General features: G+C 46.4%; 1 protein-coding gene across 1 annotated transcript in view; it reads left to right on the top strand.

Moving 5' to 3' along the window:
* The first annotated feature begins 3,080 nt into the window (after positions 1–3,080).
* The window catches only part of LOC146796261 (ficolin-2-like), a 198,305-nt gene continuing 174,430 nt past the window's right edge, over positions 3,081–26,955 (top strand). The window contains exons 1-2 of the mRNA XM_085631287.1: positions 3,081–3,214; positions 4,132–4,187. Coding sequence (XP_085487413.1) covers positions 3,081–3,214; positions 4,132–4,187 — 190 coding nt within the window. The remainder of the gene's footprint in view (positions 3,215–4,131; positions 4,188–26,955) is intronic.

The following is a 26,955-nucleotide window of genomic DNA, read 5'->3' as shown; positions in this document are numbered from 1 at the left end:
TGGAGAGCCAGTCCTCCATGTTCTAACTTTCGCCTCAGCTTCCTCCAGGCTATCCTCGACCCCTTAGAAGCCTTATAATAAGTACTGACCATACCCTGCAGCTTTTGGAATGCCTTCATTGGGAAAGTTAGTGGGATTGTATTGAACAAAAATGTTACATTTTGGGAGAACTTACCTTTTAACCACATTCTCCCTTCCGGATAGTCAAATATGGAGATGCCCCCATTTTCTAAGAAGTGAACTTATCCTGCTTTTCACCCTAGCTTGTTCACTGCTAATAGTTAATCAAGAGATTTTGGAATATTTATGCCTAAAGACCTAATTTGGGTTTTGGTCTGATATTGTGGAACTAAGCCTTCACCCTTCATTGCCCATGACATCACTTCTGTCTTTACCTTGTTAACTGGGTAGCCGGAAATTTCCCCAAATCCCTCCTCAAGTGCCTCCAGTCTAGGAACTGCAATATCTGGGTTTGCAGAATATTGCACATTACAACGTGATGTATTACATTGCGTGCTTTTACTATGCGGTCGTTACAATTCCCGCGTGTTAGTAAATGATACATTTACATCACAATTCATTCGAACATCTTGCTGTAGGGGGCGTCCTGGACTTATGAATAGTATTATTTACTATTCCTACTTCAGTTTGCGCAACAGTAGGAAAGGCGTTGGAATTAATTTCCAATACCTTAGTGCCCCCTACAGCAAGTCGTTCTAATGACTTGCTATGGAAATGTATCGCGTACTAACAACACGGTCGTTGTAACAACCGCGTTGTAATAGTTCTGCGATGTAACAACAACGTTTCCTGGGTTTGCAGTGTATAAAATTATGTCATCAGCTTACAGCACTAGCTTAGTTGATAGACCTGCAGCTTCAAAAGGGATAATAGTATCATCCTGGAGTAGCAGTTGGCCAAAGGTCTCAATAGGTAGGTCAAAGAGATTCAGTAGGGAAAGGAGGCACCCTTGCCTTGTACCCCTAGATATCTGAAAAGGAGTGGTAGAATCCCAATTTTTAAAAATCCTAGCTGTTGGAGAATTATATATGTTTCTTTTGGTACTACTCATGTTGCTACTAATCCCTTAATGCCCTAATACTGCCCATAGATACTGCCATATAAACCTATCAAATGCTTTAGCCACATCAATTATGTGGCGATTGTTAGGTGGAGATTGAAGATTTCCCTCATATTGATTGTGGCTATTAACCAGTGTGTCAGTTCATGCAGCTGTCTCCCAGGAACAAAACCTTTCTGGTCTAAATGGAATAAGTCAGGAATAACCCGTGACAGCCTTTTAGCTAAAATCCTGGTGAAGATGTTATAGTCACAATTGAGGAGGGATTTCAGCATGTAGGAGTCCACCAGCTTGGAGACGTTACTGGGTTTAAGAATAACTACCACAGTAGCTTCATACAATGAGGGAGGGATTGCCTTGCCCACTCATTAAACAAATGCTTCCAAAAGGTGATCAAGACAGTAATCAACATTTTATAGAATTTGGCATGTATCCTGCCTTTCCATTAGCTAAACTTTCATCTTAGGCTAGTATCTCCTCGTCCATAAATTGAACTGCAAGGCCAGCTACCTGCTGTTCCGTAAGCCATGTAATGTTTTTACCATAAAGCCAGTCTTGTATATGTGATGGATCAGGGTCCAGATTTTCATTATAAACTTCAGTCAGGCTTTGGAGCATTTCCGCCTTAATCTCTTCAGATAAATTGCAAACCTTATTTGTCCCTGGCTGAACGAGTGCCTCTATTTTATTCCTACTTAAATCTGCTATGGTTATCCAGGCTTGTAATACCCGCAGTTCTCTCTGTACTCAAAGTGCTGAAGTCTGCTGACAAGTATAATTGTGTAAAATTACACAAGATTACCCAGGTTTAGTGGAAATTTCCTCTGAGCCTGTGTCTTTTACCAAGTGATTTCACCCAGCCAAGGCAGCATGTCTTCCAAGAATTCTGGCCTTATTTCAAGGCAAATTTCTATCTACTTTTTACAGGGGGATATTTGCCTAGAAATACACAGAAAATTCAATTTTTGCCAGAAACTAGAGATTTTCTTCAGGATAGCCTTGAGGGTGATAATGTGCTGTACAGATACACATAACTTAACATAACATAACATAACATTTTAGCTACAAATGTGATTAATAAACCACTCAGAATCGCTTTCAAAGGCTACAATGCTATTCACAGGAACAATGATAATAGTCTGAGGTGGTTATTGATTGGTAAGAATATGTTTTCTGGTAGTCAGTGGTTTGACTAGTAGAGGTCGATAGGAATAGTGTTATGGAGGCCTTGTAATCCATTCCATTTTAGCATGTGGTGAACATGATGGCTTGAGCTGTTTTTAAATGTGAAAAGCAAGTGGAGACAAAGATGTAGGACAATGTTTCTCCACTCACTGGTACAGATGTTTCTTCATTCTAGCTTATACAATACAGAATCTAGGGGCATATTATCAAGAAACGGCGTTAAAATTATCGCCGCTTTAGCGGCAGAAAACTCCTGCTAAAGCGGCGATAATGGCCTTGATATTATGCCGCAGAGAATTCCCATAGAAGCCCATGTTCTGGCATCAACATGGGCTTCTATTGGAATTCTCTGCGGCATATTATCAAGCCCATTATCGCCGCTTTAGCGGCAGTTTTCTGCCGCTAAAGCAGCGATTATTTTAACGCCGTGCTTGATAATATTCCTTCTAGTTTGGTCATTGGGTGGGGGGTGCATTCTGTAACCTTGCATTGTTGCATGGCAATCAGTCATTGGAGTTCAATGGTGTGCCTTCTTTTTCACCTAGTGATATTAACATTCCTTCAATGGAGGTGGGGGGGGGGGGGGGCACTGTATTGCCTGCAAGGCACTGATTGGTAATAATAACATTTCCACTACCTATGTATCTTGGGAGGTAGTCATAAGGTGGAATTAAGAATGGTAACTACATACTTACCTCACAGTATACTGGTGGGTTATTGTAGTTGATGCAATATGAATGCAGGTCTATAATAACAACGTTACTACCGTTCAATTTAAACCTTTGAAATCTTCTTACATTGCCTATTCTTCATGATGACATTCATGTATGTTATGCTCTCAGATGTGAAGCTAGTCGACTTGAGTGGTTCAGAAAAAATAGCCATTCTTCGAGGATGTCCTGGACTTCCTAGCGCCCCAGGGTCCAATACGGGACCACCTGGATTGAGAGGAATGCATGCTCTACTTGACACACAACTGTGTTTGGCAGTTTAGAGTACTAAAGTAATTTTCTGTGAAATTTTAGGTATTTCTAATGAAAATCTTGCTGGACTCTAGGTATTTTTTAGTCCATTTTCCTGCTTATAAAATGTATTTTTTCCATATTAATGTGCTCAACTCTAGAGATGTTTTCAATATAAGTTAAGGGCAAGTGCTGGATTTCATGCCATGAGTTTGTTTAATTATTGTGTCGAAATATAGAATGCCTTACACACCATGGGGCATATTTACGAGGTGGGCACCATCGCTCTTGCTCCACATAACTTGGTGCAAGACTGGCGCAAAACTTTAGTCAGACTTATGAAGGTATACCTGGCCCTGGGTGGCCTCATAAATCTAGAGTAACAGTGCAATGCAAATCCTCTGCCCTGGGAAGGCATTTCATGGGTGTTGCATGGGTATTCCCAAGCAACCCCTATGGTTTTTGACACATTCCCAGATTTACATTCTGCAGCACACATAGATAGAGGAATATGCCACTCATGATTGTTTTTTGGAAAGGAAGGTACCCCTTCCTGCACCAAAACAATCCTGCATGCAATGCAGGCACCCTTGCACCATGGTGCAAGGGTGCTTGCATTGGTGCTAGGCTGCCAAAAGGGCGCTAGCACAAAGGAATAGGCAGAAATGCTTTGTATTGCCCTAAATACAGCGCATTCCTGCAATTTCCTTATCACGCAGAGAAGCAAGTCACCTTGCTGTTTTACACTGTGTGACTATTTCATAAATATGCCCACTAGTCTACAATTTTGACCACATTTATGAACATTTGCCCTTTAGTAGTATATGTAGACTAATGAGTATATACTTGCATTCAATATGTACAGAATCAATAAATCTTTCTATATAATATTTTATATATTTCAGGAGAAAGGGGAAGTTCGGGTATTACTGGGAAGATGGGACCGGCAGGTGAAAAAGGTAAAATCACAAAAAAAAACTGAAGACCATCTTTTTTTAATGAGTTAATAATATTTGACAAGCTGTTCTGACGATGCTTGCATCGATCTAAACTAAGTTTCGTGGCATAAACCCTCTCAGAAGCATTTCCATATCATTTTGGTGTGCCACTGTGTTCATCAGATGACGAATCACACAGATATGTATATCTCAGATTAACAGACATGGGGCCATATTACGTATTGGTATTGTTTGCGCCCAGCACACCTTTGAAAAGGTGCACCGGGCGCAAGCAATGCCAATGCTCCCCATCCATTACTTCATGTAGGTGGAAACCCATTTGCAAACAGGAAGGGGTCCCTATGGTACCCCTTCCCCTTTGTGGATTAATGTGAAAACTTTTAAAGAGCAGGCAGTGGCCCCACAGACCACTGTCTACTCTTAAAAAATGAAACTGAAAAGTGTAATTTTTCTTTTTGAACTGCATCCGATTTTCCTTTAGGGATAATGGGGTCTATTTTGTTTAAAAAGTTGCTTTATTTAAAAGCAAACACAGATATGGTGGTCTGCTGTCCCCAGCAGATCACCATCCCTCTGTTTTTAGCGTTTCCAAATGGGTCGCAAATTGCAACTTACCTCATAAATATTAATGAGTTAGGTCAACTACTACCCCTTTAGGAATCGCTAAAAGTGTCAAAGAAACAGTACATAGGTGTTTGCAATTTCATAATAGAGAATATACAAATTTGCTATTAGGAAATTTCAAAATGAAGCCTATGTATGTGTGACCCTAAGTCCTCAAGTCCTGTCATGGCTGCCAGCAAAAATAAATTCATGATGCTGGCAGCTAATCAGAGCGCTCCCCCCGCGAGAGTTCAACTTCTGCAGAAGGCAAATAGCCCAGTGGAAAAAAGCGCCCTGGGTCAATCGGAACACTCTATTTTAAAAAAGAATTGGGTTTGAGGTAATGTTGCAAGGGTTGAAAGAACACAACTGTCCTGTTAAACCTTAATTACGCAAAAACTACTGAACAGATTTACAATAAATCTCCAAAGTTACAACCCGTGGACCAAAATCTACCTTCTTGCTATATTTGGTGTAATTCCATTCAGCATTTTTTGCTGTAGCCCTTCAGAGAGAAGTCTATGGAAAATGAATGGGATTTTGCATTTTAGGACCGCCTTCTTTTCCTCGCCCCCACATGACAGATCACCCCATAATGTTCCATGCACAATTAGTCAAAAAAGACTTGTTTTTAGAAAGTTTCATGGAGATTATTAGCAAAACAAAAAACGAATTTCCTATGGAAATGCAGACCTAACTATAACTACCCAGTGGCGATCGCCACTGGGTAATATATATATATATACATAATTATGGATGATCCAGTTATAGGACAAAGTTTGTCTAAAAAACCTTTGATTTCGTATAGGAAAACTGCTTCTATGGGTAATGCTCTAGTCTGTAACAACCCAGAGGACCATAACACTGGCTCTTGGTTGTCTGCTAGAAAAGTGTTCTTTAAATGCAGTAGTGGTAAGGCATGCAAATTTGGTGCCAACAAGATACAATATTGTACAGCTTTTAACAACGTTCCCCGACTTATTACTCAGCACTTAACATGTAAGACCGAATATGCGGTCTATGTTTTAGAGTGCAGTTGTGGTTTAAAATATGTCGGGAGTACCAAGCTTGCAGTACATAAGAGAATCCTGCAGCATACAAGAGCGATTACTAACAATGACCCGAGCTACCCTGTTGCCAGACATTTTAAAGAATGCCATGATAGCAACCTCTCACATTTGCGATATTATGTGATAGACACAATTCCACTGGACAAGAGAGGGGGCAACAGGGAAGCCAAACGAAGGAGATTAAAAACGCACTTCATTTTGGAGTTAGATACAAAGCAACCGGGGGTCTAAATACGAGCGAGGATCTCTATACCTTTTTATGAGGATCATATGTATTATTCGAAGCAAGTTTCAACATATGATGAACTTAATTATTGCAAGTAAGCCCTTTTCAAGTATTAAATTAAATCAAATCCTATTTTTATTGCATGTCCTCTCATTGCTCTCTATATGAAAATCAAATTATATCTATATATGTACTCAATATAAATGAATCTCCTATCATCACAGTACAAATAGCAATAATTCATAGACATTTTTATGTTTCAATAACAGATTTTATACACATGGGATGTTCACACAGCAATTTTATGGAATATTTTATCATTGATGGAGGACATTTTATGATTGAGTTGTATTTAAGATATTGTATGTATTTATTTATATATATTTATATATTTATAAGATCATTTAATTACATATTTATGTCAGTGTTTACAACCATGGGAATCAATTGCAGAATTAATCTATCAATCCAGCCATTGAAAATTGCTCATTTGCACATGTGAATATTTGCACCCAATGGTCATACCTATATGGATAAATTTCCAATATATCGATAAAGACATTATGTCAACATAAATGGGAAATATGGGTATGAGCCAAGGAAACTAAAAGTAATATTATATTGATTTGACAATCACTTGCACTTTATATATTGGGATATATTTTAGTTTTTTTCTAATTTGCACTAACATTAGGATAATTTTAGTTTCTATTTATGGTACACACGGTAATTGGATATTATCTAGATTTGATGAACAAGGGACAAGTAACATGTACACTTTAACAATTGGTTTTTATTGCATTTATGCCATGAATATCTATTAAAAATCAAGGGACAAAGTTGAATTGTATAAAATGCTTTTTAAAAATTTATAAAGCAGAAATGTCAAAATAATGTGGAAAATATGCATTGAGGCAAACAACAACAATGAATTGTGAGAATGTTTAAAAGTATATAACTTTGATTGAAAGTATTTTTTCTATGTCCATGGGGAAATGTAGCAGCACTGGTACTTTAAATGTAGCAGAATGAATCCCAAACGCTGTCATGTGATCAAGGCAGGCGACTGCTGAAACGCGTTATGGTGAGATTTGTTTGTGGTGAATAAATTACGATAAACTGCACTCACCTCTGGGTCCGCTCTCATTTGTTGGCAGCAGGCGACGTACAAACCAAAAACGAGTTGTGGTAATATTATCCGGGGTGATTTCTTCCGGAGTAAGCGGACCCCTCCCCGAGTGATGGCTTCATTGCAAAGAAATCAGCGTCTGGGAAAACCGGTCAACACTGAGGAGTCGGTGAAAGGCGGTGAAACCAGAAGCACAGTAAAAATACCGGAAACGGATACACGAAGGCCCCCTGCCGCAGCGAGACCTACACCAAACGAAGAACGGCTCTGGCAGAGCGCGGCGTGTCAGTAGCTCGGACGAGTTGGGACACGTGAGTCGGGAGCACGGTGGCATTGCATTCCTCGTGAAGGTAAAGGACTCTGCAGCATTTTGGCAGGTGGGGGGGTGTGCATTACGGGCTCGGACCTTTGGGGGCATTAAGCAAAGCTGAAGTAGAGCTCGTATACAGATTGTGAACACTAACTAGCCGCACAACATGTCCGCTGCAGCGTTAAGGGATCGTGAAACCGCAGCAGAGGAAATGTTCTCAGAAACGACCTCACAGCGGGTAGAAACCAATGGGAGCAATCATGAGGAAGCTAATGGGGGATTAAGAAGCCTAAAAGACAAATTCCAGGCTTTGGAGAAGTTGATGCGACAGGAAATGTCGAAATGGTGGGAAGCGAAATACCTGCAAAAATATCTAGATGCGGGACGAATTCCCAGGGGCTTGAGAATTATGACTGCCCCAAGTTATGAGAAACCCAAACCAGCAATGTTAGTGGAATGGGCACAATGCAACTTGGAGTCATCGCGCAGACTTGTGATCATATTAGTCAAATATGCTGAGAGCAATAGGGAAGATATCCAAGTGAAAATCAACAAATTGAATGAGCACATCCAAACGCACAACGATCCACAACAGAAACAAAAATTCTATGATGAAATGTCTGATAGACTCAAAAAGGAGGAGGACAAAATAAAACAAAGAAAAGTGTATAAATTTCAGCAAGATAAGGATGATTATGCCAATGGGCAGATTTGTACCTTTGCCCGCAAATTTGACACATTTAGAAAGGCAAAGGAAGATGGGAGAACACAGGAGCCAAACTCAAATAATAGGGGGCAATCTGTGGCAGGAGCTGCCTCTATATCGGATTTGAGTTCGGCGGTTGAGAGCGATTCTGACACAGAAGGACAAAGGGAAAGAAACAGGGCAACCCAAAACACTGTTCAACCAACTTTGGGAGAGGAGCTAGAGTATGTCAGACGAAGCTGCAGGGAAACCCTACGTCCTAGAAGTGTACCGGCAAAAAACACAGGACCAAAAGCAGAAGGGAACGGAGAAAGGCTAGAAGAAGGCGCGAAACCCAAACGTCCGGCAAAGGGATGGGGGGCATGGAAGAGCAATTAAAGAGTGAAGCAGTGCCTAATGCAACTCCCAAAAACACTAATACTATCATCAATTTATCGGATATTGTATTAAATGCAGCGGAGGAGCAACTTCTTTCCCTGGGCCTATCATTCTGCCCTGAGACCAATTTCAATTATACACAAACTCGAGCAGACATTTATAGATTTATTAAAAAGTTGAAATTGCGAAAATTCCTCCAGCTTCAAATTCTTAACAAAGACAATACAGCCAACATGACAGTAGTGGATACAATAAATACTCCTGGCCTCACAGTGGCAGATGTAAGTGCACTGAGAGACTTACAAAGCTTGGAAAAGGAGAATGCCAGTATAGGGGATGATGAAATGTATTACAACTATTTCAATGACTCGCAAAGCAGTGGTGCCTTGGACAAAGAAACAAGTGCCAGGCCTAACACTAATTTCAAATTGAAATCAAAGTTCACACCCATTATGCCGAGGGACTCAATAGACAATTTTAATGATCAGATTGTGGCCCGAATTAAAAAATTTAATATTGAAATCAACAAAAACAAAAGGAAAATCTCAGACCATGAAAGGAAGTATGGTCAATTAATGGAGAGGCTACGAAAGGACAAAGAATTGGTCATAAGAAACTCGGAGAAGGGTGGAAATATTGTCCTTTGGCCCCTAACACAATATATGACTGAGGCCATGGGGCAATTGGGTAATACAGATTGTTATAGGAAGAGTTCCTTCCAGAAATATAAAACCACCCTGGATTGCTTTATGACAAAATTATTGGCATGGAAAAACTTAGGAATGTTGAGCCCTGATGAATATAAATTCCTTAGGAAGGAACATCCGGTGATACCGAAAATCTATTTCATCCCCAAAGTCCATAAAGACAGGCACAAACCACCCGGAAGTCCAATTATCTCGGCCTGTGACGGGCCTTTTGAGAATATGTCATGTTATATTGACTATTTTCTACAGGAACATGTCCAGGGCCTAGAATCATATGTGCAGGACACAAGCGATTTCCTAAGGAAAGTTAATAACATACAATGGCAAAAAGGATATCGCATGATAGCATTAGATGTGTCATCACTATATACCTGTATAAAAAATGGGGATGGAATTAGAGCGACGGAATACTTTTTAAGCATTAGATGTGTCATCACTATATACCTGTATAAAAAATGGGGATGGAATTAGAGCGACGGAATACTTTTTATCACGTAGGCCAATGCAATTTGCACAGCACAATAGAATGATTATTGATTTGTTTACATTTTGTTTGAAAAACAATTTGTTCCCTTTCAGGAATCAAATATATCAACAGGTGCAAGGCGTAGCCGTGGGGGCCAGCTTCTCCCCCAGTTATGCATGTTTATTCATGGGATGGTGGGAGGAGCTGGTCCTCAGGAAGCAATATGGCAGCGTCTGCAAAGACAACATAATATGTTGACTGAGATTCATAGATGACTTGTTCATAATTTGGCAGGGAACAGAGGAAAGCGCAGAACAATTTATAATGCAATTGAATATGAATGATGTAAACCTAAAGTTCACTTCAAACATTAGTGAGGAAAGTGTCACGTTTTTGGATGTTGAAATTAAAATTGATAATAACGTTATATGCACTACCATGTATCGTAAAGAAACGACAGGCAATACGTTACTACACGCATCCAGCACACATCCCCGCCATCTTATAGACATCATCCCCTATGGGGAAATGCTGCGAATAAGAAGGATATGTAGCAGTGAATTAGAATGTCAAAAGAAACAAAATGAGAGCAAAACTAGATTTCTGGAAAGAGGATACAAGAGAAAGATAATAGACGGAGCCATAACACAATCGAATGAAAAACCCAGAGGGGAGCTATTAATCTATAGAAATAAATCCAAGAAATCAGTGGGATCACTGAATGAACCTATACGACTCTTCATGTCATTCTCAAGGCAGGAAAGACAGATTAGAGAAATAATGAGACGTAGCTGGCCCATAATTATGGATGATCCAGTTATAGGTCAAAGTTTGTCTAAAAAACCTTCGATTTCGTATAGGAAAACTGCTTCTATGGGTAATGCTCTGGTCTGTAACAACCAAGAGGACCATAACACTGGCTCTTGGTTGTCTGTTAGAAAAGGATTTTTAAATGCAGTAGTTGTAAGGCATGCAAATTTGGTGCCCACAAGATATAATATTGTACAGCTTTTAACAACGTTCCCCAACTTATTACTCAGCACTTAACATGTAAGACCGAATATGCGGTCTATGTTTTAGATTGCAGTTGTGGTTTAAAATATATCGGGAGTACCGCGCTTGCGGTACATAAGAGAATCCTGCAGCATACAAGAGCGATTACTAACAATGACCCGAGCTACCCTGTTGCCAGACATTTTAAAGAATGCCATGATAGCAACCTCTCCCATTTGCGATATTATGTGGTAGACACAATTCCACTGGACAAGAGAGGGGGCAACAGGCAAGCCAAACTAAGGAGATTAGAAGCGCACTTCATTTTGGAGTTAGATACAAACCAACCGGGGGATCTAAATACGAGCGAGGATCTCTATACCTTTTTATGAGGATCATATGTATTATCAAAGCAAGTTTCAACATATGATGAACATAATTATTGCAAGTAAGCCCTTTTCAAGTATTAAATTAAATCAAATCCTATTTTTATTGCATATCCACTCATTTTCTAATCATAAGTCGGCAATATTAGAAATTTAGCAACTTGCTCTCTATATGAAAATCAAATTAGATCTATAGATATACTCGATATAAATGAATCTCCTATCATCGCAGTACATATAGGAATTATTCATAGAATTTTTTATGATTTTTTTTTTTTTTTTTTTTTTTTTTTTTTTTGAAACCGTTTATTGCAGTTTATAGAAGTTACAGGTATGGGCCTACAACCACCCGGCCGGCCGCTAGAGCATCAAAAGCATATTACATACATACAGCAAAAAGAAAAAAATTTTTCTCAGCGGCGCACAGTAGGAAAACAGGGGTGATCAATGGTGCAGGTCTCCAAGCTCCATGCCCACAGTACGGTTCCATTTTCTCAATACAAAACAACATAAACAAATCACAACCGCAAGGCAACCCTCGATCCAAAGTGACAACACGTGCTCCATAAGTGGGGGATCCACACCAGCGGCAAAATTCCGAGGAGGGGGACGGGAGTAGATCAGGGACTGGGGGACCGCGCGCCCGCGGCCAAGGGAGGGGCGCCATCTAGGGAGACGGAGCCGGCGAGACCGCCGGTAGCAGCGGCGGCTCACAAATACCCCCGCGGTAGGCGTTCCAGGGGCCCCAAAGTTTCATCCACGCCCCAGGTTTACCCCTCGTCACATACACCACCTTTTCACGAAACATACACCAATCCATATGCTCCTTCCAGGCCGACACCGCAGGGGGCCTCTGGGATCCCCACAATTGGGCAATATCACGCTTGGCTATCATGTATCCCAGAGTCACCCACCGCGTCTGCGGTACCGAGTAGTCATTTGGTTCCCAGACATTCAGCAAGCATCTCCTCGCTTCAGGCAGCAGCGTGACCCGCGTAACCATTCGTAGAACCTCATGCACACCACGCCAGAATCGCTCCACCTTCGGGCACTCCCACAATATATGCATGAAAGTTGCCAACGCACCACAGCCACGCTTACACATTCCATCACCGGCAAAACCCATACGTAAAAGCCTTGGCCCCGTCACGTAGACCCGGTGAAGGATCTTGAGCTGGACGAAACGAAGGCGAGCCGGGATGGCCACCTCTTTCGGAGAGGCCACCGCGGAAATCCAATCCTCGTCGTCCAGCTCCAGCCCGTCGGCAACCCAGGCCTCGCAGAGACTAGTCAGCAGACACGATCTATCGTTAATCAGTTTTTTATATATGAGGGAGATCGTGCTGTCCGGGACATGGCCATCTAGCACTCTGTCCTCCAGGGGGGAAGACTCCGGGATAGATGCAACATCCGTGAAGACGGAGCCCAGCGCATGGCGGACCTGTAGGTACCGAAAGTACTCACCGCCCTGCAGCTGAAACTCCGCCTGCAGCGTCTCAAAGGTTTTGAATCCCCCCCTCGTCCAGAGATCTCCCACCGTGCTGATTCCGATCGTGTCCCACTTCTCGAAGCCCTTCGACGTCCACAGGGAGCCCAACCTCTCAGATGCATACAGCGGAGACGCTCGGGTCAAACGGTCCTTCCACCCCATAGCTGCATTAGCCGCGTGCCAGACACGCACCATGACACGCGTCGGTCCCGTCAAACGGGAGTCGGGCGTGCCAGAGTAGAGCGCTTGATTATAATCGCCACCGGGCAGAAGCGTCCGGTCCATCTCGAATGCCGGGTTCAAGGCGGGCCCGTAAAGGCCATGATTAATTGCAGCTAGTTGGGAGGCCCAGTAATACCGTTTGATGTCCGGGAGGGCGACTCCTCCGTCATACCACGGGAGCGTCAATTTAGCCAGAGCAATACGCGGCCTCCCATCCCAGAACAGGCGCCGCTGGAGGCCCTCCACCTCGCGAAAGTAGCTCGCTGGGACCAAGTCCATGGTATTCTGGAGGGCGTAGAGGAAGCGCGGCAGGGACATCATTTTAAATAAGGCCGCTCGGCCGAGCGGCGAGAGCGGCAGACGCCGCCAGCGCACCACGTCCTCCCTCAGACGCTGGAGGGGGGGCAGCAAGTTCCGCTCATAGCGGGCCTCCGGGTCGAGAGTGATATATATACCCAGGTACCGGAACCCCTGGGAGGCAATCTGGATCGGACAGTCCCGTGGCAGGACCGGGGCCTCCCCGGAGAGCACATAGACACAGGATTTCGCCCAGTTGATGACCAGGCCTGAGTTGCGACCGAAGGAACGCAAAACATCAACCAGGACGATCAGTGACTTGCGCGGGGAGGCAAGATACAAGAGGATATCGTCAGCATAGAGAGACACGTGGTCCTCATGCTCGGGGGTCCAGCGGAGACCACGGATAGAAGGATGCCACCGCAGCCATTCCGCCAGGGGCTCCATGGCCAGGGCGAACAGGAGAGGCGACAGGGGACAACCCTGTCGCGTGCCCCGCCCCAGCGCGAATGGGGCAGATACTCGCCCATTCACCACCACCTGCGCCAGCGGGCCCGAATAGAGCAATTTGACCCAGCTGACGAAACCCGGGCCGAACCCAAACTTCGCCAGCATCGCCCAAATATATGGCCATTCGAGCGTATCAAACGCCATGGTGGCGTCCAAGGACGCCAAGATGGCCGGCTCCCGCACAAATGGGACACGCGCGAGCACCCCGTGCAAGCGCCGCAGATTAAGCGCCGTGTTGCGGTGCGGTATAAAGCCCGATTGGTCTTGGTGGACCAAGTCGCCCACCACGCCAACCAACCGGTTGGCCAACACCTTGGCGAGGATTTTGGGCTCCGCGTTCAAAAGCGAAATCGGCCGGTAGGATGTGACCCGTTCACGGGGCCTCCCCTCCTTGGGGATCACCACAATTGTAGCCAGACGCTGGTCCGGCGGGAGGGAGCCCCGCGAGTGGGCCGCAAGGAACATCGCGCGCAGGTGGGGCGCCAACACATCCGGGCGCAACTTGTATAGCTCAATGGGAATACCATTGGGGCCCATGGCCTTGCCGGATGCAACCGAGCGAATAGCCGAGGCAATTTCGTCCGAGGTGGGAGGGGCGTCCAGCGAATCCCTGTCCTCCATCGTAAGGGAGGGCAGTGCGATGTCCCGAAGCAAGGCCTGGGAATCTTCCTCCGAGCAGGGAGAAACCGGGGAGTAGACCTCGCGGAAATAATCCGCGAAGCAGGAGACAATGGCGTCCGGCTCAGTGACGCACACACCATCCACGCTCTCAATCAAAGGCACCACGCGGCTCGCTCTCTCCCTCTTGTCTAACCACGCAATCAATTTGCCAGCCTTGTCCCCCACATCATACAATCGCCCCTGCTGCTCTCTACTGAGGCCCCTGGCCGCCTCCGTGACGAGGGCCCGATAGGCCGCCTGCTTTAAATGCAAAACATGCAACTTGGCGTCTGTTACCCCGCTCCCCAGGTCACCCTCCAGTTCTGCAATCTCGGCCTCAACCCGGGTCACCTCCTCCCGCTCGCGCCGCCGGGCATTGGAAATAAAGGAGAGGGCCTCCCCTCTAAGAACCACCTTGAAAGCCTCCCACAGGGAGATGGCAGACGGGACCGACCCCACATTCTCATCGAAATAGCGCTGTAAGGATTTGATCAAGTCGGCACGAATGGTGGGGTCGCGCAAATACCATGCATTGATCGGGGCCACTCTGCCATCCCCCCTCGGGAAGACATCGAAATGCAACAACAATGGGGAGTGGTCTGAGATACCCCGTGCCAAATGGAATTTTTTATGATTTAATAACAGATTTTATACACATGGGATGTTCACACAGCAATATTATGGAATATTTTATCATTGATGGAGGAAATTTTATGATTGAGTTGTATTTAAGGTATTATATGTATTTATTTATGTATATTTATATATTTATAAGATCATTTAATTACATATTAATGTCAGTGTTTACAACCATGGGAATCAATTGCAGAATTAATCTATCAATCCCGCCACTGAAAATTGCTCATTTGCACATGTGTATATTTGCACCAAATGGTCATACCTATATGGATAAATTTCCAATATATTGTTAAAGACATTATGTCAACGTAAATGGGAAATATGGGTATGAGCCAAGGAAACTAAAAGTTATATTATGTTGATTTGACAATCACTAGCACTTTATATATTGGGATATATTTTAGGTTTTTTCTAATTTGCACTAACATTAGGATAATTTTAGTTTCTATTTATGGTACACACGGTAATTGGATATTATCTAGATTTGATGAACAAGGGACAAGTAACATGTATACTTTAACAACTGTTTTTTATTGCATTTATGCCATGAATATCTATTGAAAATCCAGGGACAAAGTCGAATTCTATAAAATGCTTTTTAAAAATTTATAAAGCGGAAATGTCAAAATAATGTGGAAAATATGCATTTAGGCAAACAACAAAAATCAATTGTGAAAATGTTTATAAGTATATAACTTTGTTTGAAAGTATTTTTTCTATGTCCATTGGGAAACGTAGCAGCACTGGCACTTTAAATGTAGCAGAATGAATCCCAACCGCTGTCATGTGATCAAGGCAGGCGACTGCCGAAACGCGTTATGGCGAGATTTGTTTGCAGTGAATAAATTACGATAAATTGCACTCACCTCTGGGTCCGCTCTTGTTTGTTGGCAGAAGGCAACGTACAAATCAAAAACAATTTGTGGTTATATATATATATATATATATATATATATATATATATATCTTCAGAACACACGTCTCCCAAGATAACGTGAGGCGCACTCCGAGCTCGTTATCCAAAATTAAATCTTTATTCGTCACTCTCCGTGGAAAGCTGACACACGCGTTCCGGCACCCTGGCCTTCGTCAGTGTCAGTTAGTACATCGAAAAAGCCACATATAAATAATAGCTGTCTTCATTGGACAAGAAGGAAAGTGAGCAAAACTAACAAAGGACTAATCACATAGGTTACAATAAATCAATCGTTGTGTGTCGGCCATTTTAGCCTAGTCAATTTAAAAAAAGGGAAAATGAAGGCAAAATTAACAGGGTAATATATATATATATTATCTACTGGCGGTCGCCAGTAGATAGTTATAGTTACAACCTAGTTTCCATAGGAAATCTCAAAATTCTATTTTGAATAACTTTGGCGCCGGTTGACGAATCGTCGCGAAATTTTCGAAACTAATGGGGCGCTCCGTTCAGCTCCTACCCTGAAAGTCTCGGGGTGATTCGTCAAGCGGGGGCCGGGAAAAAGGGGGGTCCCAAAACGCGTTTTCCCCATGCATTTTCCCATAGGACCTTTAGACACAGCTACAGCCAGAACGGCTGAACAGAATTACTTGAAATTTGGCAGAGAGGTAGCCATAAGGTCAAGGAAGTGCCTTTTGCAGGTCTGGTGTAAATCTGTTCAGTATTTCTTGAGAAAATAGCATTTAAAAGCATATCAATATCTATACACGCGCACCCTGCCGTGCGCGCGTGCAATTCTGATTGGTTGTTAGATGTCGGTAAACATTCAAATCGGTCGAAACCAGGAAGTGTCGGCCGCCATTTTGTCACTCGCAGTCTGAGGGGGTGAAAAACAAAGGTGGAGAACGTGAAAAGGGGGCAGAGTGGACAGTTCCTGACCCCCTAGCCTTGGTCAGGGGGTCACAGAAGGACCTCCAATGGAGAAAAAACCCAATTTTTTTTATAAAAAATTGTGATGTGCGCGCACCCTGTGCGCACGGCACGAACTGCGAACCGTGGGTGCTCGGTGCGCGAAGCGCACCGAGCGCACACAGAGCGCACATGGTGCGCGAAACGCACCGTGCGCGCAGGGTGCGCGCACCTCGCGAATTTAAAAAAAGAAAAAAATTGGTTTTGTTTGAAAAACCAGAAAAAAAAAATAATAATAAAATCATAACTTAGCATTTCAAAAAACGTACAAATTCACTGAAAAAAACATAGGATTCACACACATTATAGTTACGAATTAGCATTTAAAAAACCTTGCAAATTCACTTAAAAATCCATAGGTTTCACACATGTTATAGTTAGCTGGACATTTCACTTGTAAAAAACAATGAAATTCCCCCGTTATAGTTACTGCAGGCAACTATAACTCACGCGACCGCAATCCTCGGCTGATGACGTCAGATATTACATCACTGATGACGTATGTGTCTTTCTGAAAAATAAATATTTGTAATATATGTATAGCTAAAGATTAATGGAAGAAGACATGGGTAAATAAGTGTCTAAATACAGTGATGTAATATCTGACGTCATCAGCAGAGGATTGCGGTCGCGTGAGTTATAGTTGCCTGCAGTAACTATAACGGGGGAATTTCATTGGTTTTTTTACGAGTGAAATGTCCAGCTAACTATAACATGTGTGAAACCTATGGTTTTTAAAGTGAATATATATATATATATATATATTACCTACTGGCGGTCGCCAGTAGGTAGTTATAGTTAGGACCACGTTTCCATAGGAAAACCTCAACATTCTATTTTGAATAACTTTGGCGCCGGTCGACGAATCCTCGCGAATTTCTCAAAATAGGTGGGGCGCTACGCTCCGCTCCTACCCTGAAAGTCTCGGGGGGATCCGTCAAGCGGGGGCTGAGATAAAAGGGGGGTCCCAAAACGCGTTTTTCCCATGCATTTTTCCATAGGACCTTTAGAACGAGCTACAGCCCGAACGGCTGAACAGAATTACTCAAAATTTGGCAGAGAGGTAGTCCCTAGGTCAAGGAAGTGCCTTTTGTAGGTTTGGTGTAAATCTATTCAGTAGATTCTGAGAAAATAGCCTTTAAATCAATATATATATCTGAGCCCGCTTACGGTACGCTTACCGTACGCTTACGGTAAGCGTACGGTGGCGTGCGCGAGCGCGATTCTGATTGGCTCTTAGATCTTAGTAAACATTCGAATCGGCCGAAACCAGGAAGCGGCGGCCGCCATTTTGTCTCTCGCACTGAGTGTTGTTTATCAAACATGATGGCCAAAAACATGTTACGGGGCTGTTTTGACAACTCCCTCCCACATAGTCATGTTGAGGGAGTCCACAAACATCCCCCAAGAGCAAAAACGGTTTTATTTTTTTTTCGGCAATTTCGCGGGGTACGCTTACCGTACGCTTACCGTAAGCGTACGGTAAAAAAATAAAAATAAAAAAAACACTATCCACACTTACCCCACCCCCTGTGCTTTTGGTGGCCGAAGGCCACCAAATGTACAGGGCTTATTAATAGGTAAAAAAAACTAAATTTTGGCAATATGAAATTATAAAATTGAAATAAAAAAAACACTATCCACATTGACCCCACCCCCTGTGCTTTTGGTGGCCGAAGGCCACAAAATGTACAGGGCTTATTAAAGTTGATAAAAACCGTGCACGGAACGAACTGCGTTAAGTGGGCGCGCACGCCTCGAATGGCGTAAAGTAACTTAGCATTTAAAAAACCGTACAAATTCACTGAAAAAACCATAGGTTTCACACATGTTATAGTTAGGAATTAGCATTTAAAAAACCTTGCAAATTCACTGAAAAAACCATAGGTTTCACACATGTTATAGTTAGCGGAAATTTTACTGATAAAAAACCAGTGAAATTCCCCCGTTATAGTTAGTGCAGGCAACTATAACTCACGCGACCGCAATCTTCTGCTGATGACATATGTGTCTTTATGAAAAAAAAATATTTGTAATATATGTATAGCTAAAAATGTATGGAAGAAGACATGGGCATATAAGTGTCTAAATACAGTATTAGCATCAGCAGAGGATTGCGGTCGCGTGAGTTATAGTTGCCTGCACTAACTATAACGGGGGAATTTCACTGGTTTTTTATCAGTAAAATTTCCGCTAACTATAACATGTGTGAAACCTATGGTTTTTTCAGTGAATATATATATATATATATATATATACTATATTATTAACTCTAAACATACCTCTCCAGCACTAGCATCTTATACGAGGTATTCCTTCTGACGTGATGTATAATTTGAAACCTCACAGGAGGTTGATACAATATGTATAAATGTTCAGTTTCATTCATTTTTTACTTCACTTTCATTTCATTTTTGCCATTATATGAGTTTCTAAGACAACATACACATGCACAATACATGCACTTAGCTTCTCTACATTGATTGATTTTCATATGATTTTAATATGGATATTTTATCAACATGCATTTTAATCATTCTTGTCAGTGTTTGAATTTAATCTTTTATATTTAGATATATCTTTTTTAGCACTCGCACTTGCACTATGTTTACATATTTATTATTTTATTGTAAACTGCGAACCTTGCACATTTGCCCGTATACAAATACTTATTTGTAAAATCTCTAACAATATGCCAAAAAATATTGTGTACTATGTTTACATTTGAGATTTCAGAAATTGGCGGCATTTGTAGTCTGTTTTCACTGCTTTATCACTGATATAAAAGCTATGATTGGCCGCAAGCATGTCATGTGATCAAGACAGTTGTTTACTGTCGAAACGCGTAATGCTGCTACTAAGCCAAAATTGCTGACAACTTGAGCAATAAACTGCACTGAAAATTTCAAACACGCTGTGGTCTGTACCTGTTTTTTCTGGATATCCGAGAACAGACGGGACGGTGATACTTTATTATATATATATATATATATATATATATATATATATATATATATATATATATATATATATATATATATATATATATATATATATATATATATATATGTGGTCCTTTTGCCGTTTCCCTTCGATTGAGAGCACTCAAAAACAGACCAAGGTGGTAAGCCTTTTAATTCAGAGTATGAGCAAGACGTAGCAGGCAGTTGCAATCAGACAGTCATGCACGCGATACGCCTGACGCGTTTCGAGGATCATCCCTCTTTCTCAAAGGCAGACGCGTTTGTGAATACGTGCTCCGGTCTCGGTACATTAAAGCCTGTATACGCCCCCAGATGGGCGGGTCAGTTGGCCCAAAGCATCATGGCACTCAGAGTCCCGTAATAAATCCATGTATGGTGCACTAATTTCTGTCACCAATGAAAAGCCCATAGATGGGCCACTGTCCGCTGTATCAGCTCTCATCCCAGGTCTGTGATCCACTTGTCGGCTCCAGGCATATTGCCCGCCATGTGGCCCCCTCACTTCGCGGGGTGGTGCTGCTCGACGGCCGGATCGCCGCCAGATATGTGTGATCCTTTTGCCGTTTCCCTTCGATTGAGAGCACTCAAGAACAGACCAAGGTGGCAAGCCTTTTAATTCAGGGTATGAGCAAGACGTAGCAGGCAGTTGCAATCAGACAGTCATGCACGCGATACGCCTGACGCGTTTTGAGGATCATCCCTCTTTCTCAAAGGCAGTCGCGTTTGTGAATACGTGCTCCGGTCTCGGTACATTAAAGCCTGTATACGCCCCCAGATGGGCGGGTCAGTTGGCCCAAGCCATCATGGTACTCAGAGTCCCGTAATAAATCCATGTATGGTGCACTAATTTCTGTCACCAATGAAAAGCCCATAGATGGGCCACTGTCCGCTGTATCAGCTCTCATCCCAGGTCTGTGAGCCACTTGTCGGCTCCAGGCATATTGCCCGCCATGTGGCCCCCTCACTTCGCGGGGTGGTGCTGCTCGACGGCCGGATCGCCGCCAGATATGTGTGCTCCTTTTGCCGTTTCCCTTCGATTGAGAGCACTCAAGAACAGACCAAGGTGGCAAGCCTTTTAATTCAGGGTATGAGCAAGACGTAGCAGGCAGTTGCAATCAGACAGTCATGCACGCGATACGCCTGGCGCGTTTCGAGGATCATCCCTCTTTCTCAAAGGCAGTCGCGTTTGTGAATATGTGCTCCGATCTCGGTACATTAAAGCCTGTATACGCCCCCAGATGGGCGGGTCAGTTGGCCCAAGGCATCATGGTACTCAGAGTGCCATAATAAATCCCTGTATGGTGCACTAATTTCTGTCACCAATGAAAAGCCCATAGATGGGCCACTGTCCACTGTATCAGCTCTCATCCCAGGTCTGTGATCCACTTGTCGGCTCCAGGCATATTGCCCGCCATGTGGCCCCCTCACTTCGCGGGGTGGTGCTGCTCGACGGCCGGATCGCCGCCAGATATGTGTGCTCCTTTTGCCATTTCCCTTCGATTGAGAGCACTCAAGAACAGACCAAGGTGGCAAGCCTTTTAATTCAGGGTATGAGCAAGACGTAGCAGGCAGTTGCAATCAGACAGTCATGCACGCGATACGCCTGACGCGTTTCGAGGATCATCCCTCTTTCTCAAAGGCAGTCGCGTTTGTGAACACGTGCTCCGGTCTCGGTACATTAAAGCCTGTATACACCCCCAGATGGGCGGGTCAGTTGGCCCAAGGCATCATGGTACTCAGACCTGGGATGAGAGCTGATACAGCGGACAGTGGCCCATCTATGGGCTTTTCATTGGTGACAGAAATTAGTGCACCATACATGGATTTATTACGGGACTCTGAGTACCATGATGCCTTGGGCCAACTGACCCGCCCATCTGGGGGCGTATACAGGCTTTAATGTACCGAGACCGGAGCACGTATTCACAAACGCGACTGCCTTTGAGAAAGAGGGATGATCCTCGAAACGCGTCAGGCGTATCGCGTGCATGACTGTCTGATTGCAACTGCCTGCTACGTCTTGCTCATACTCTGAATTAAAAGGCTTTCCACCTTGGTCTGTTCTTGAGTGCTCTCAATCGAAGGGAAACGGCAATAGGAGCATGTTGGACAGGCCACATGAAGGGCTTGCTCCCTCCCCACATGACAGGGCCCCAGCCCCGGCCCTCCAGGTGTACCCACAGAAAACAACCCGCACCCCGTCTCCCGACGGAACTCCTGCCCCCGGACATCCAGGTATCATGGGGCCGAACCACTACCGGCTCCCCCGGCCGGACCAGCCGCCATCTTGGACACTGCACCACGAGGCCGCATGGCCTCAGCTCGACCCTAACCCTGGGCCTGGCCAGGCCCCGACATCCCGGCACCACCATCCACCCAGGAGGTGAACGGACCACTTGGCAGGTCAATGGGAGAAAGAAGTGCCGATGGCTCTCCCCCGCCAGGTGCCGATCGCCCTCCAGCTCCCCCGGGCGCTGGCTCCACCCCCCTGCTGGGTGTCTGGACTCCTTCATCCCGGACCTTCCGACCTCCAAGTGCGAGGGTCCGGACATCAAAGGGCGCCAGACCTATAACTAGGGCAGCTCCAGAGCAGGAAGGCAGTTGTATCCTGGAGTCGAGAGACACCGAGAAGAACTCATCCTTGACGGACTACCGGCGCTGCCGTAGCCCTGCCTTGTGAACTATCGTCCTGCCTGCTGGCGCTGCCGCGGCCTTCTGCAACCTCCATCCTCGTCGGGACCTGCTGGCGCTGCCGCGGACCGTTGTGACTACCACCTTCGTTGGGACCTGCTGGCGCTGCCGCGGCCCGTTGGACTACCACCTTCGTTGGGACCTGCTGGCGCTGCCGCGGCCCGTTGGAACTACCACCTTCATCGGGACCTGCTGGCGCTGCCGCGGACGGTGTAACAACCACCTTCACCGGGACCTGCTGGCGCTGCCGCGGCCCGTCCAAGCCCGAACACCGAGCTCGAGGATTGTGAGCTATCCATCATCGCATCTACCAGATTGGTAACCAGACTGTCCCGCTACCCTCTTTCCCAAACCAAGGGACTAGAATCGAGGGGACCCCTGAGTCCAGACCTCCTTGTACCATTCCATCGTACCTTAAGAAATCGCTTATAAAGAACGTTAAATCCTATCATTGTGTGGTGTACATCTGTGGGGGGGAAGTTACTCGTCTGTACGATCGCTGGAGACGGCTCTCCCCGGAGACCTCTCCCCTTGTCCTCGGCCGACCCTCCCGGTCCGTCTAACATTGGTGGCCAGCGGCGCGATCCGAATCAACGCGTAATCGTACAGAGAGTAGCTCACCCCACGTCAAAACCACAATGTCAACCAAAGAGAGCGGATCCACCGAGAAATTCCAGATGGAGAAATTGGAAGAGTACAGCCATCGTGAGTTGAAACAATTCTGCATGGAACTAGGCATTGCTACCACCGGCCTGAGTACCAAAGACGATTTCAAGCACGCCATTGAGTCGTGGGCAGAAACCGGGGTCGCCAGATCCCCAGACCGAAACAGTGCAGCATCAGAGAGGAACGCCACGGCTCCCGAGGAGCGAGGAACGGGCCTCTCACAGGAAGAGATCCAAGAAAGAGAAAAAAACAGACTGCATGAGTTAGAAATGGCACGGCTCAAAATGGACGGTGAACTAAAATTAGCCGAGCAAAAACTGAACCTAGAACATCTGCGGCTCCGAGAAGAACGGGAAGAAAAACAGAGGCAGAGAGAGCTCGAAGAAAAGAGATTAGCATACGAACACAAGCGCAAACTGGCAGAAATAGACCTACGAAAGCAGAACAAAGAACCGGAGGTGCCCGAGCGACCGCGCACCCCGGGAGCGACAGAAAAGAAAGTCCACATCCCCAAGGATGTCGTTCGAGAGTAGTCCGAGAGGACGACATACAACAGTGGTTCAAGGCCTACGAGATCGCCATGACCTCCCACCGGATCGATCGAAGTGACTGGGGAGCCGGCCTATGGGGGAGGTTCGTCAACGAAGGCCGCGATGCCCTGCTACAGCTCCCAGACCATCAGATGTCATCCTATGACCACATGAAGGCTGCCCTCCTCACCCGATATGGGCTCACACCCGAAATGTACCGCCAGAGGTTTCGGGACTGCACCCGGATCCCGGGTACAACTTGGGTGGAATATGTCAACTATTTCAGCCGAGCCTTCGAGGGTTGGATCAAGGGGAGCCACGTAACAACCTACGAGCAACTTTTTAATCTCATGGTGTGGGAGCACCTCTCTAACAACTGCTTCGTCGAGCTCAGGCAGCACCTCCTCGACAGTAAATTGACTGACCCACGGCAACTCGCCGCCGAAGCTGACCGGTGGGAAAGCACCCGAGTGGGCCGGAGAGGGCCACACGAGCAGAACCGGAACAACCAAGGTCAGCACCGTCCCCGAGGAGGAGGAGGAGGCCAGGGGCGAGGGAGAGACACCGTCCCGGCCGCTCCCGCTGCCAGCACCCCGCCCCCGGCCAGCCGGGGCAACCCCCCGATGCGCCCGGGGTTCCGAGCCAATGTCACGTGTCACCGATGCCAGCGAGTCGGCCACTACGCCAATGACCCGAACTGTCCACAGAACCAAACCCCAAAACCTCGCCAGGTAGCTGCCGCCGCCCTGGGGGGAGAACAAATCTCCGAAGAACAAGAAGAATACGAGCAGGCACAACAAGAGTGGGAACCGGCCGCCATGGTTCTAGCGTGCCTAGGGGGGAAAGACATGGTCCCGCGGGCCCCTCTACCCGCCAACACCAGAAAATATAGCCAGTGGGTGAACATTAATGGGCGCCGGGCCGAAGCACTACGTGACACAGGGGCCAGTGTGACGGCCGTCCGCTGTCACCTGGTAAAACCAGAGCAGATCCTGCCGAACATTCTCTGCCCCGTACGTTCAGCCGACAATTCAGAGAGTCTATGTCGAATGGCCTGCGTCCCCTTCGAATGGGGAGGGGTCTCCGGCATGTTGAAGGTGACGGTCCGGGATGATGCCCCCGTGGACTGTCTCCTGGGGAATGATCTTGAGAGTTCCCCGTGGGCCGCCGTCGAAAGAAGAGAGCACCTGGGGATGTTGGGCCTCCCGGACTGGGCGTGCGTAACCACCCGGTCCATGGCCGCCCGTGCCATCCCCCGACCAGAAGAACCAGAATGGCCTGCACCTCCTCCCCCGATCGCTCCAGTAGAGGACACCGACTATACTGACCCCCCAGAGCAAACCCCCGAAGGGGTCGCCCAGCCCCAGGACCTTCCCGACCTGGCTCAGTGGCGTCAAGAAGGGGGGCCCACCCAGGAACAGTTCCGTCAAGAGCAGAAGACCTGTCCCTCCCTCGAGGGACTCCGCCAGCAAGCCATCGCCCAGAGCGCCGGGGACACCACCGGAGCCCATTGGATCTATTGGGATAACGACCTGTTATACAGTGAACAGAGAATCGCGGAGTTAGGGGCCAGTCGAGTGCTGGTGGTGCCCCTCCGTTTCAGAGACTTCCTGTTAAATTTGGCCCACGATGTCCCTCTGGCTGGACACCTGGGCCAGGACAAAACCTACAGTCGCCTGGTGACCCACTTTTTCTGGCCGAAGATGAGAAACGACGTCCTCAACCACTGCCGGTCCTGCCCCACGTGCCAGGCCAGCGGGAAGAGCGGCCGCAAACTCAAAGCACCTCTGCAACCCTTCCCAGTTGTCACCACCCCATTCGAGAGGGTGGGAATAGACATTGTGGGGCCCCTGGACCCCCGCACAGCACAAGGACATCGGTTCATCCTGGTACTGGTGGACAACGCCACCCGCTACCCAGAGGCTGTGCCCCTGCGAACTGTAACAGCCCCGGTGGTCGGCCGGGCCTTAATGGGGATCTTCTCCCGGGTGGGCTTCCCCCGAGAAGTCGTCAGCGACAGAGGCAAAAACTTTATTTCGAAATATATGAAGTCCCTCTGGCAACAGTGCGGGGTCACCTACCGATTCACGACCCCCTATCACCCTCAAGGAAACGGACTGGTTGAGCGATTCAACCGCACGCTCAAGGGAATGATTGGGGAATTGGAAGAGCCCCTCCGTCGCCAGTGGGATGTACTACTTCCGTGCCTCCTCTTCGCCTATCGAGAAGTTCCCCAGAAGTCCCTCGGTTTTAGCCCGTTCGAACTCTTGTACGGGCACCCTGTGCGAGGGCCCCTCAGCCTAGTCAAAGAAGGTTGGGAGATGGCCCCCCTAAAGACCCCTCCAGACGTCTTCAAGTACCTCCTGACACTACGCAATCAGACCCGGCGATTCAGGGAAATGGCAAAAGCGAATCTTGAGGCCAGTCAGGAGGACATGAAAAAATGGTACGATCAAAATGCCTCCTCCGTTGAGTTCGAACCTGGTCAACAAGTGTGGGTGATGTCCCCCACAGAACCATGTGCCTTGCAGGACAAGTGGACGGGGCCCTTCAAAGTGGTCGAACGCAAGAGCCCCGTCACCTATCTCATCGATATGGAATCTTCCCGGAACCCCCTCCGGGTCCTCCACACCAACAGACTCAAACCCCACTTTGTGCGCTCGGAACTCAGCCTCCTGATGGCTACAGACAGTGGAGCGGAAGAAGACTCCGAGCCTCTCCCTGATCTCCTGAAGACTCAGGAGAAAGATGGTTCCGTGGACGGGGTCCGGCTCTCCGATGCCCTCACCCCAGAGCAGCGCCAAGGCTGCCGGGACCTCCTGCTGCAGTTTGCTACCTTGTTTTCCCTCACCCCAGGGGTCACCCCCTGGTGCTTGCACGACGTGGACACTGGGGACAGTCCCCCTATCAGACACCGGGCATACCGCGTACCAGATCGGGTGCGGGCCTGCATCCAAGAGGAAGTATCCAAGATGCTCACGCTCGGGGTCATCGAGCCCTCGGACAGCCCCTGGGCCAGCCCGGTCGTGCTGGTCCCCAAAGCTGCTGCCCCCGGCACCACTCCTGAACTCCGATTCTGCGTCGACTATCGGGGCTTGAATGCTGTCACCAGGACCGACGCTCATCCCATCCCCCGAGCGGATGAATTGATCGACCGCATGGGGCCTGCCCGCTACCTCAGCATCTTCGACCTGACAGCGGGCTACTGGCAGATCGGT

The sequence above is a fragment of the Triturus cristatus genome, chromosome 10 (assembly GCF_964204655.1).
Source record: "Triturus cristatus chromosome 10, aTriCri1.1, whole genome shotgun sequence".
In the NCBI taxonomy this organism is placed as follows: domain Eukaryota; kingdom Metazoa; phylum Chordata; class Amphibia; order Caudata; family Salamandridae; genus Triturus; species Triturus cristatus.
Note: the sequence above shows the minus strand (reverse complement) of the source record. Positions and strands in the feature narration are given on the sequence as shown.